Below are 11,330 nucleotides of genomic sequence, written 5' to 3' on the forward strand. Positions count from 1 at the left end.
TGGGAAAGGTTATTCTCAATCGATAAACGCGTGGGACTCGAGACTCACTTTGGTAAAAGTGATGACCACTTTTTCCTGGCGCACTATCTGCCTTTATCCTCTCAAAAGAAAATGTCAGGGTAGCCCGTCGCAGCGCGACTTCCACGAGACCAACCTTGCGGTGAATAGGTAGTACTTTTGGCCGGTAGCTGTTCTAGCAATCTCATGGAGACAAAGGAGCTGTAACAGCAGATAGTTGAGGTGATAGTTTGTCACTTCGAAGCCCGCACAAGAATAAAGCGACGCTCTAGGCGTACTTCCGCTTGAGGTTTTTAGATGAGCACTTTTTTCATACAGTGCGCTAGCTGATAACATGCCCAGCAGCATTTTTACCAACTTATAGTACCAAGGCTACATACATAATGTCTCATGGAGAATAAAGATTTGCCCAAAAACGCGCAGATAGTATCTCTGGAAAATGATGACGTTTGAGTTAAGAAATCAATGAAGCGACTTTCTTTCGCTCTTTTATCGCGAGTAAGTGAGAGGTTCACGTGTAGGTCCCCAGCACCAGTGCGACGAAAAAAGGTTTTTGACTTCACTGCGTGATTTGAGCCACGAAAAACATCATGTGCTTCATGGTGGGGTGCTCAAACAGTTTCTGCCGTCTGTATAATGTTCAGAGTCTGAGACTTGTGCAGCGTGGTGAGGAATGAGCAAAGTAAGCTCAGCCATCTTGGGAAATGTTGAGGTCGCGTATCGCGAATTTAGGGAGGAGGTGCTGGATAGTGGCTTGGAGATCCATTTGATTCTGTGCACGGGAGCGGACACCCGGTGCAAGTAAGCTCAATAGAGCAGGCACGGTAAAGTGCATAGAGTGGAGCGGAACTTCAGGCATAGTTGTTGTTCGTTTGATCGTCACTTTTGCACTTTTGAACTTTTGCACAGTAGTGGTGTGACTGTGGATTTTCAGTATGACCGCAATGTTGGTATATATGAAGGTTACCTGATTCGAAAAATCAGGAGTTTGATGAACACGGGCTGTTAACCGCAAAGAATCACAGTACTATTTTGAAACAGAGTCAGACCAAAAATATTTAATATGAAACATAAATAAGCTCTAGACGAATGAACTCCTGAAGTAGCAAACTAAATCAACAGCAATCGTTGCCTGAGAAGCTCTCGGTTTCGCTCTTGGCAGAGCTCACAAATTTAATCTCTGTGGATTCGTTAAGCGGACTTGAGAGTCAAGGATTTCTCCTGTGCAAAGTGCACTGCAACCCCGTTGTACACTCACTTCATTGGCTGTCTTGATATAAGTGATCATTTGTGGTCACTTTGGATAAGTAAGTGATCGGCTAGCGTACATATCGCATTAATTCGGTGATCCACTCCCTATCTTGTGTGCCCTCACACAAATTTCCATCGCACAGTTATGTATATCACACCATGTACAATTTCAGCTGGATTAGAATTCTGGTCTTTTTTCCGACGGCGACATTTCGCCGACGGCGGTGAAGAAGCAATAGCAATCCTGTAACTTTGTAGAAGTGTAAATGCTGAATAAAATACAATCTTTGCGTCTGAATTGATGCAATTGCGCGACCATTCTTGGCAAGTGTGTGTATCTACTTGAAGTGATTTTGATAATTATGTAAGGACGGAGGGTGTTACTCGCAACAGCAATTTTCAATGTTTCGATGTTTTCGTTGGAGCCGATTCGAGTAGGCTGTTATAACGAACACTAGTACGCTTCATTGTACATTATAATGGGCTGAGTTGGAAATGACATCTGTCACCACAATCAAACATTTTCGTATCCTGATTTTTCTAATTAAAGTGGTGTGATCGTGCGTCCTCGTCGGTCTGGATCACTCTCATTTTTGTGATCGTACTGCTTGACGTGGCTTCTTATCCCGCGCTTTACGATATTAATTCTAATGTGTGGCTCTAACTTTCACATTTGTCGCGTGACGTGATTAAAAATCATTCCCGAGATGCTGGACTGGCCTTGCATCTGGTCGTATTCATTTAACAAAGACAACTTTGTACAATTTTAACAATTTGAAATGCGGCAATTTCGTCAGCGCATCTTGACCTGATGTGCTTGGATTGCGTGCACAGAGTGGACGCATATGAGTAAAGCTGGTTTGATCGCCATTGTTTGACGTGCGCAGTTTTCGAAGTATTTTTGATATTAAACAACTGGTTAAAGGAAAGCTTGCAACCAATGTGCTTGGTGTGAAGATCCAGCGAATAACTGTCGTCATCCACATTACGGTCTAGACTTGGCTTTCTCACGTATTATTTTGTATCGACATCGATCAAGGTGGACAAAAAGTTTTGGTTTGCATCCAGAAATTGATGTATGGACACAGAAACTAAAGGACCGCCGTACAATCTTCCGACAACAAGTTTTGCATCATTGCAGCCTGCCACCCCAAACCATTCGCAAATCTTATTCTCGATGGACATGGAATGACAATGACAAGTAATAACTTTACATCGCTCCCATGGGAGTACAATTGTTGAAGTAAAGTGACTCCTAATTGGATTGGATGGCAAATGAAGGAATATAACCTTGACTTTATAGGATGGACGACATATCGACGTTGCCGTGTATTTCAAGCTCTTGCGTCTTGCAGCTGTGACGTTTGGGGGCTGACATGCTCATTATTACATAGTTTACAGCTTATCAGACTTTACTGAATCCTTAACATATGACTCATGACTCAAGCAGGAAATTAACACTATTAAGTATGGTCCGCCCTTCCGATCTTCTAATTAGTAGTCGTTTCACTCGATAAAACCTCAAGTTCCAGCGACCAATCCCGTTGGTCTCACGTGGCATTTCTACGGAAGAATTGGAGCTGACAGGTGAGCTTGACTCTTCGTGATAGGAATTGAAGCGTTAATAGACAAGACTAACGCGTAGTATTGTTTTGAATCAAAGTCAGAATTGAGTATGGAGTCAAGTAGTGATCAGCGCAAGTGTCACAACTGTGGCGAGGAAGGTCATCTCCGTCGTAATTGCCCCGAGGCCCCGTCACAGGACAGCGGTACAAGTGGATATCATAGCAATGCTGCCTGCTTTGGATGTGGGAAAACAGGTCACATCAAGCGTGATTGCCCTACAAGTACCAGTGGTCGTGCATGTCATAACTGTGGCCAAACGGGTCACATCCGTCGTGACTGCCAAGAGGAGATGCAGCCGCCTAAGTGTCACAACTGTAACGAGACTGGCCACTTACGACGTGATTGCCCTCATGAAATGCGTGAGTCTCGTAAATGTCACCATTGTGGCCAATCTGGCCATTTGCGTCGTGATTGCCCTGATGATAGCGGCGTAATTGAGGACAAATGCTATCAGTGTGGTGACACTGGTCATTGGGCTCGAAATTGTGTCGGTGTCAAAGAATAAGGAGATGCTATGATTTACAATGCGCGTGAGAAGGAACAGAGTGAGAGATGAGAGGTTATAGATGAGTGGCGGTGCGCAGATTCGCCACCTTTTGTACTAGTATTGTCCCGATGAGATCTTTGGTCGTCTGTAGTAGCGAGATACGTTATGAAGATGTGTAAGAGAAGAAGCTGCTGTGCCTTGAGGCTTAATAGGTTGTGGGCCGCGCATTCTTATCAATTTACGCATGTTGACAATTCGAACAAAACATTTTTAATGATGACATACACGAAAGGCGGTAACGTCTTTTGTTTTACATGCAAGACTGTTTCAGTGCTACATATTCATGATCTCTTTTTGTGTTTTTAAATGCGCAACCATCTTCGAATTGACATGAGCATTTTAAAGAGCGGACAAAAAGCAGTGACAGTATTCGTATCCAATGTAAATACGTAGCATAAGCAAAAGTACGAAGGTGAACTAATCTATCTTCTCTTTATCCTCTTAGGTCACTTTACCCTTGAGGAGGGGCATAAGTCAGCTCAGTGTCGCACTATTAGTTCGAATCATCATGGTTCATTCATTTTTTGATTTGCGTTAAAAGCCGCCGCCCTAGCTGCCAGTTTGCGATCGCGTTCGTCCATCATGCGATCCCAGTCCGAAATCAACTCCAGCTTGCTCTGCACGATCGTTAACGATAAAATGACCAGTAAAGAAAAAGTAATACGGTGTAATGTATGAAGAAGAAGAGCGCACCTGCATGTTATTACGGGCTTGCCATTTGTTGACAGCACCAAACCCCACACCCATGATAGAGAAGGCGACAGAGATAACCACAAGACCGGGCAGAACTTGGTACGGCATGTTCGTCCTATGAGCGGCTACCGCAAATTGTTTCTATCTTGAAACAACTTTCGCGCGACCTAAATCTTTCGATTTATACGAAATTTTGTACTAAAACAACATCTCCACTAAAATCCTAAATGCTGATGATATGTATGCTCTGACTTAGACCTCAGGCTAATAGCTCGGATTTTATGCGTAGAGTAGCGATGTAGACCTATACATATATTATCTAGCTAGCGAACTATTGCGGTCAAATGAACGCGCACTGACAAGATCAGCACTTTTAGCACCTCTGGCTGTCGAAAAACTGCCTCAAAACTCACAAGTTTTACGTCTATCCTATCCACCAGAAAATCATATGCTTCAAAACTGCAATGTAAGAGGCTCGCCGTGTGACGCGCCGACTACGGCATTGGTAGTTGAAGCAAGTTTATAATCAATCAAATTTAAGTACTGCATGTTTCTACACAATCGAGGTAGGGTAGAAAGGCATTTATAGCGTCAGTATGCGACCTTGTATCTTTCAGCTCACATCTGAATTCACCTGCGAAGCCTCCCACAATCTATCGAATGTTAATGGCTGCTCTTCGTGTAAGTCTGCGCATGCAGTGCATTGGATCTGTAAAACTAATGAAATCGACACATTTGTTGTCGTCATCCTTTGCCTTGCGTACGTTTGCCAATGCAAGCGCTTCATCACTTGGTCTTGAAAAATTTGGTATCACGAACGCCAAGACTCAAGTTCATCACAATTTAAGCTACGATGAAATTGCTGCTCACGAAGAGAGAAACAATGAAGGTCAATTTATTAAGAACGGCACGTATACAATTGACACTGGCAAATTTACGGGCCGTTCGCCTAAAGACAAGTATATTGTGGACCAGGCCCCATCCAGCAAAAATATCTGGTGGGGCGACATTAATCATCCTGTGAGTGCTGAAGTGTTTGACGAATTGTACAAGACTGTGACAAAACATTATGGATCTGCTGAAAAGGTCTATGTATTTGATGGGTACGCTGGAGCTCATGCTGCTTCGCGTAAAAAAGTTCGCTTTATCACAGAGCTAGCGTGGCAACACCACTTTGTGACCAATATGTTCTTGCGTCCGAAGACGAAGGACGAAATTGCAAATTTTAGACCGGATTTTACCATTGTGAATGCGTGTAAAGTTACGAACAAGAGTTACAAAAAGCACGGCTTGAATTCCGAAGTTTTTGTCGCGTTTAACATTGAAAAAGACGTGGCTGTTATTGGTGGTACATGGTATGGAGGAGAGATGAAGAAAGGCATTTTTTCTATGATGAATTACTGGCTACCACTTGATGGAATCATGGCCATGCATTGTTCGGCTAACAAGGGGAAGGATGGCGACACGGCGCTTTTCTTTGGTTTGTCTGGCACCGGTAAAACGACATTGTCAGCTGACCCACAGCGGTATCTTATTGGTGATGATGAACATGGATGGGATGATGAAGGTATCTTTAATTTTGAAGGTGGCTGCTACGCTAAGACTATCAATCTGAGTGCTGAGAACGAGCCAGACATTTACAACGCCATAAAACGAGATGCACTGCTTGAGAATGTGTTTGTCGACACTAAGACAAAAATTCCAGACTTTTACAACACGTCTAAGACCGAAAATGGCCGTGTTTCGTACCCGATTCACCACATCCCGAATTATGAGCCTACATCGAGTGGTGGTCACCCATCGAATGTTGTGTTCCTTACCTGTGACGCTTATGGCGTACTACCACCTGTTTCGAAATTGAGTGACGGTCAGGCCATGTATCACTTCCTATCTGGATACACGGCAAAGGTTGCTGGTACAGAGCGTGGCGTCACAGAACCAACGGCTACTTTTAGCGCATGTTTTGGTGCTGCTTTCTTACCCCTGCATCCGACCAAGTACGCTGACTTGCTGCAGAAAAAGTTACAGAGGCACAACACATCAGTTTATCTTGTCAACACGGGTTGGACCAGCGGTGGATACGGCGTGGGCAAACGCATGAGTATTAAAGACACACGAGCTTGCATTGACGCAATTCTGGACGGCTCAATTAAAAAGTCGGAGTTTACAAAGGATCCCAACTTTGGCTTTGAGGTGCCAAAGAGGCTTGGCAGTATTCCTGAGAATGTGCTGAATCCACGTGAAGCTTGGAACGACAAAGATGCGTATGATGCTACAGCCAAGAAGCTCGCGGGTATGTTCAAAGAAAACTTCCGAAAATATGTATCCCCTGGCGTCACGGACTACTCCAAGTTCGGCCCGAAGGTATGACTTCGTCTCTAGAGTAACAACGTCGTCTATAGTAATGTAAAGGATGGTATTAGGAGATGATGCTTATATATGACGGTCCCTGGTATTAAGCTTATTAATGACATACTTGAAGTCAATTTGTCATTGTCTTCACTACTGCCCTAATACTTTTGTTCAAATCGACCACTAAGTGGAGACATTATCTACAGCGGACACCCGAAGACGTTTGACTTCGTCGCCAACTTGATTCACACCAAGCGCACGTTCAAAAACACCTGCAGACTGACATTTACGTCGCTTTGGTGGCTTTGGGTTGTCGTGGATGCTCTCGATGTGATGCTTAAGCACTGTTTTATAGCCAAAACGTGCTGCACAACCTTCGCGTGGACACACAAAACGCTTTGACTTGGTCTCATCGTGTACTGCATTGTAGTGCGTCATCAAGTTTGATTTTCGCGTGTATGATTTGTTGCAATACTCCATTGGACAGACAAATTGCTTGCGATCGTCAAGTGACTCGAAATGTGTACGCAGGTGGACACGTAAATATTGTTTTCGAGAAAATGATTGGTCACAGACGAGACACAAGTGCACTTGCGTCCTCATGCTCACATCCTCGTGACAGCGCTCACTCTGCTTGTGCCTTTTCATTTCTTCCTCGTCAAAACATATTTTGCAACATTCACACACGTGAGCTTGGACATCCGCATTTTTGTTTGCTGTATGCTTCCTTTGATGTCGTGTCAACCAGAATCTTTTCAAAAAACGTTCTCCACAGTCTTCGCACTCAAAAGGCAGGACACCAGTATGGACGTAAGCATGAGCTTGAAGTTCACTATTCTTCTTAAATCGTTTAAGACACTTGCTACACTCAAACGGCAAATTTTCATTCCAATGCGAGCGCTTCATGTGCCTCGTCAAACCGTGATTGTAAGTATACCTGGCTTTACAGTGCTTGCACTGATACAGCTTTTGCTCATCCAAAGAAGGTTTCGTACCGCGAACGTGAGCTGCCTCAACATGACGCGTTAGATGCTCACGCTTGGAATATCTGTTATCACAGCCTTCGTGCTGACACCCAAACGGTCGATGTTTCCTTCTTTGACCGTGCGCAACCATGTCATTTGCAAATTGAAATTCCTTTCCACAATCGGCGCATTGAATATCGTAAACGCGTGATTCACACTCTTCAATAGTGTCTACATATTTGTTATCCTTAACAAACGTCTTGCTATCGCTCGTCAGTGTCGTATGTGTAGATTTAGTTGTATCACCGGCATTAGTAGATTTGTAGCACTCTTCAGGTGGATATCCACTAGAGCCTTCACACTTGACTTCCTTCACTACAGAGCATGAGGAAGACTCGGTCAGCGACGCCTGGACCACTGACGACATTTGTGGTGTTGATTTTCATGGTGTGAGAAACACAAATCTGGGTATATCCTTATAGCATCGTAACCCCTGCGATGTTGCTCGAAGCGACGTCAATGTCGGGCTGTAACCACCCACGTAGGCTTGCTCATTGTTAGATTGCTATCATCTTGTAGTTACGTACGCTGTTATTCTACAAATAATAGTCTGCAGACGATGTTCAAGAACACGTTTCAGTCGGGATTTTTGTCTATTCTATATAGCATTGGGTCCGTACTCTGTCAAATCTTTGTTGAAGCTTTGTCGCTCATTAACATGTGAACTTGTTAATTTTTAGAAGCAAGCCACTGCAGATTTGGGATAAACAAGTGCGTAATGGTCACATCAAACGGATAACAGATCAAGATATACAGTCATCAGTGTTGGAAATAATGGGCACAAATGTCAGCACTAATTTCATCACGTGCCCAGCACAACCTGCCAAGACGCTTGGAATTAAGTTGCCATTTCTCGTGATGATTGTCAAAAATCTGAAAAAGTATTTTACTTTTGAGGTTCAAGTGTTAGACGACAAGAACGTGCGTCGTCGTTTTCGAGCAAGTAATTACCAAAGTTCTACGCGAGTAAAACCTTTTATCTGTACTATGCCAATGCGGTTAGATGAAGGCTGGAATCAAATTCAGTTTAATCTTTCAGACTTCACGCGGCGTGCATACGGTACCAACTATATTGAGACACTGCGCGTGCAGATCCATGCCAATTGCCGTATTCGTCGAATCTACTTCTCTGACCGCCTCTACTCTGAGGAGGAATTACCACCCGAATTCAAGTTATTTCTGCCGGTACCTAAAGCGAATAACGCATCATCCAGTGAACAGCAGAAAGCTACTACTGCACCGAACGAGCAGCTTATGTAGGCAAGTAGATTGTCGATCATTTGAAGGAATATTTCAGTTTCAAATTTTTAGCCTAATTCTATTACTTATCAATACATCGAGCATTGCTGTGATCTAGCGTTATGATATCACATTCTAAGGCTCGTCGATATGCTACTTCATGTATAAAGTGGCTCGTAAGCTTCCTAAACAAGCTGAAAACTCGAAATCAATTTTATTTCCTAGACTTTCCTTTCGCAAATTGATCAGCAAGCCATTCAATACCGTCTTCAACGCCTCGACCAGTAACAGCGTTGCTTGCTCTAAAGATGAACATTTAAACGTTAGGTCAAACATTAAAAAAAGTTATAAGTACGTACGTTATGTGCCAAGATATGCTCCCAAGTTTGTCAAGTTCAAGATGCTGCATGCATTCGACAGGTGTAAACGCATTTGGCAAGTCCATTTTGTTGGCAAAAAAGAGGATCGGAACTTTCTTAGACACCAATTCCTTATGCTCTAATAGCTGCTCTAACTCGTCTTTAGCCACACACATGCGGATAGTGTCGGTAGAATCTAGCACATAAATAATTGCTTGGACGTCGCTGTAGTAATTTTCCCACAAACTCCGATATCGACTTTGACCAGACATGTCAAACACGGTAAAATTTAAATTGGACTTGGTGAACTCTTCCACTTGAAAACCGATAGTAGGGACAACCTCACGTGCTTGAGTGTTCTTGGGCTTTAAATGATTAACGAGCGACGTCTTGCCACTATTGTCCAATCCGACAACGAGAATACGAACTTGTGTCTTCTTTAAGCCGAGAGCAGCGGCCAACACTTTGAAAAGCCCCATCGTTGAACTTGTTACTCTCAAGCTACGGTGTCTCTACGATCAGTAAGTAAATATATCTATGGATGGCTAAATGTGTAATGTGTCTTGAATCCTTCAAACTCTAGAGAAGAAACGACTCGCATTTTCTAATTCAGGGCATATTGAATGTGCACGGTTTGTTCATGTAAACATATTGACAATTGTGCCAGTTATTATATGTGTATAATGGAGGAATAAGAGCTACTTTTTAGCACGAATATATTCAACTACTTTCGGCTTTTGGCATCACAAAAGCAAGCACGCCGCACTTGAATATCAACGGCAGACGCTTTCAAGATGCGTGGAAAGTCTGTTAGAGACAACGGATCCAGTAACACAACGCCATCCAGAAGAAGTTGCTGCAATTTTGGTGTGTCAGCTACTAAAAAAATGTAATTTGAACTCCTTACTGTTTCTTCTTGCTTCAAATCGTACTCATCTTGAAGGCAAGCCTTAAGAACGGTGATGGTATGACCCTTTTTAAACTGCAAATTTGCGCAAAATTAGCCAAATGCAATAGTGTTGGCTTGCTGATACTATCACAATTTACCTTTTTCGAAAAAGTTGAGCAATCTGGCATAAGAAACGTGATCTGATAGCAAGACATTGGTATGATGGTGCCAATATTGAAGTTATTATACGATTACCTGCACGGGTTCTTCTTGAAGAGCCATAACACGGTCAAATTTGCATTCTTCGCCTTCATTTGCTGATGTATCCTTTCGGTCTACGCTTATTAGCCCGACATTGTGCACTGGTTGCTGCATCTTACTTGCGGCCCTTCACTTCAATGTACAATGCTTGAAAATTTATGTGTGGTCCACTTAAGCCGCCAATTCCGCACTGAAATGCATCTTAAAATGCAGGCCGCCAACAATGCCGGCAGCACCTGGCGCAAAGTATTTGACGAGTTGTTGGTGCTCGAGCAGGATTTTGATACAGCCATGCAGATACTGATAAATCAGGATTCGAAGGTGGCGAAGTTGTCGCTTGAGGATACACATCATACAAGGAGCCAGCATGTTCATGACGCGAAAGTCAAAGAAGCCTCAATTAGATGCAAACGCCGCGGCATGAGCCGCAAACGACGGTGTTCTACGCGCGAATCCATACCGCGACCAAAACCTCCCCCAATTCCCTCGTCACATGTTTCAGACACGACGCGGGTTGTATCGGACATCCAGTCGAATGACTTCCTTAATCGGCTTAACGCGGACAGAATGGTTGGGAATCCCAATAGTGCTGACGACATAGTCGCTAGCCTTACTGAAGATGCTGAAATTACACTTTATTCAATTAAAATCTGCGCAGAGTCCGGAAAGCAAGTTTCGGTCGTTAACTCAGACACAAATGCGATTTTCAAGCGGATGAGGGTTGAAGGCTCCGACAGCTCAGCAAGATCGGGCGATCAATTTTTTGTACAGCGTAGCGCTAACACTAGTACTGAAGCTGCAGATGTTGATTGTGTCAACTTAATCTCAAATGTTGCAAGTACCGAACATTGTCAAGCTGCTGATTTGAGGCTAGTAACGAGTCTTTTTTGGACAGGGTCTGGCAAGCAAGTTTCGATTTCTAAAACAAAATTAAATGCGTATGAAAAGAAAATGTTGAATGAAGACCCTAACGATTTGGCAACATCCAGCAATCGATTGACTGAGCCTTTTCTACATCGTGTCACGGACATTGCTGCTGAACACGCAGGTGCTAATTGTGCCAACGTAGT

At 43.4% G+C, this 11,330-nt stretch overlaps 9 protein-coding genes across 9 annotated transcripts; 4 read left to right on the forward strand and 5 right to left on the reverse strand.

The window, feature by feature from the left end:
- Positions 1 to 1,455: 1,455 nt before the first annotated feature.
- On the reverse strand, positions 1,456 to 2,902 carry PHALS_14711 (uncharacterized protein). Its single transcript, XM_036407576.1, has one exon. It carries the CDS (start codon positions 2,253 to 2,255, stop codon positions 2,007 to 2,009), a length of 249 nt encoding a protein of 82 aa, XP_036263267.1. The 5' UTR covers positions 2,256 to 2,902; the 3' UTR covers positions 1,456 to 2,006.
- Positions 2,903 to 2,944: 42 nt separating this feature from the next.
- Positions 2,945 to 3,400, forward strand: PHALS_13671 (universal minicircle sequence binding protein; the record flags this gene model as incomplete). The annotated part of the gene is made up of 1 exon (XM_024729474.1): positions 2,945 to 3,400. The coding sequence occupies one exon, from the start codon at positions 2,945 to 2,947 to the stop codon at positions 3,398 to 3,400; it is 456 nt and encodes a 151-aa protein (XP_024579847.1).
- Positions 3,401 to 3,948: 548 nt separating this feature from the next.
- On the reverse strand, positions 3,949 to 4,243 carry PHALS_13672 (uncharacterized protein; the record flags this gene model as incomplete). The annotated part of the gene is made up of 2 exons (XM_024729475.1): positions 3,949 to 4,059; positions 4,136 to 4,243. The coding sequence occupies 2 exons, from the start codon at positions 4,241 to 4,243 to the stop codon at positions 3,949 to 3,951; spliced, it is 219 nt and encodes a 72-aa protein (XP_024579848.1).
- A 552-nt stretch (positions 4,244 to 4,795) lies between these two features.
- PHALS_13673 (phosphoenolpyruvate carboxykinase) lies at positions 4,796 to 6,505 on the forward strand (the record flags this gene model as incomplete). Its single annotated transcript, XM_024729476.1, has 2 exons — positions 4,796 to 5,155; positions 5,222 to 6,505. 2 exons carry the CDS (start codon positions 4,796 to 4,798, stop codon positions 6,503 to 6,505), a joined length of 1,644 nt encoding a protein of 547 aa, XP_024579849.1.
- Positions 6,506 to 6,670: 165 nt separating this feature from the next.
- PHALS_13674 (zinc finger protein 37-like) lies at positions 6,671 to 7,879 on the reverse strand (the record flags this gene model as incomplete). Its single annotated transcript, XM_024729477.1, has 1 exon — positions 6,671 to 7,879. The coding sequence occupies one exon, from the start codon at positions 7,877 to 7,879 to the stop codon at positions 6,671 to 6,673; it is 1,209 nt and encodes a 402-aa protein (XP_024579850.1).
- Positions 7,880 to 7,950: 71 nt separating this feature from the next.
- On the forward strand, positions 7,951 to 8,772 carry PHALS_13675 (Transcription factor IIB; the record flags this gene model as incomplete). Its single annotated transcript, XM_024729478.1, has 5 exons — positions 7,951 to 7,993; positions 8,062 to 8,124; positions 8,193 to 8,223; positions 8,417 to 8,433; positions 8,516 to 8,772. The coding sequence occupies 5 exons, from the start codon at positions 7,951 to 7,953 to the stop codon at positions 8,770 to 8,772; spliced, it is 411 nt and encodes a 136-aa protein (XP_024579851.1).
- A 193-nt stretch (positions 8,773 to 8,965) lies between these two features.
- On the reverse strand, positions 8,966 to 9,589 carry PHALS_13676 (adp-ribosylation factor-like protein 6-like; the record flags this gene model as incomplete). The annotated part of the gene is made up of 2 exons (XM_024729479.1): positions 8,966 to 9,053; positions 9,111 to 9,589. 2 exons carry the CDS (start codon positions 9,587 to 9,589, stop codon positions 8,966 to 8,968), a joined length of 567 nt encoding a protein of 188 aa, XP_024579852.1.
- A 245-nt stretch (positions 9,590 to 9,834) lies between these two features.
- On the reverse strand, positions 9,835 to 10,374 carry PHALS_13677 (Ubiquitin domain; the record flags this gene model as incomplete). Its single annotated transcript, XM_024729480.1, has 4 exons — positions 9,835 to 9,966; positions 10,018 to 10,092; positions 10,158 to 10,199; positions 10,255 to 10,374. The coding sequence occupies 4 exons, from the start codon at positions 10,372 to 10,374 to the stop codon at positions 9,835 to 9,837; spliced, it is 369 nt and encodes a 122-aa protein (XP_024579853.1).
- A 93-nt stretch (positions 10,375 to 10,467) lies between these two features.
- On the forward strand, positions 10,468 to 10,978 carry PHALS_13678 (uncharacterized protein; the record flags this gene model as incomplete). The annotated part of the gene is made up of 2 exons (XM_024729482.1): positions 10,468 to 10,830; positions 10,862 to 10,978. 2 exons carry the CDS (start codon positions 10,468 to 10,470, stop codon positions 10,976 to 10,978), a joined length of 480 nt encoding a protein of 159 aa, XP_024579854.1.
- Between the last annotated feature and the right edge of the window lie 352 nt (positions 10,979 to 11,330).

This window comes from Plasmopara halstedii, assembly GCF_900000015.1.
Source record: "Plasmopara halstedii genome assembly, contig: Scaffold_672, whole genome shotgun sequence".
NCBI classification, from domain to species: domain Eukaryota; phylum Oomycota; class Peronosporomycetes; order Peronosporales; family Peronosporaceae; genus Plasmopara; species Plasmopara halstedii.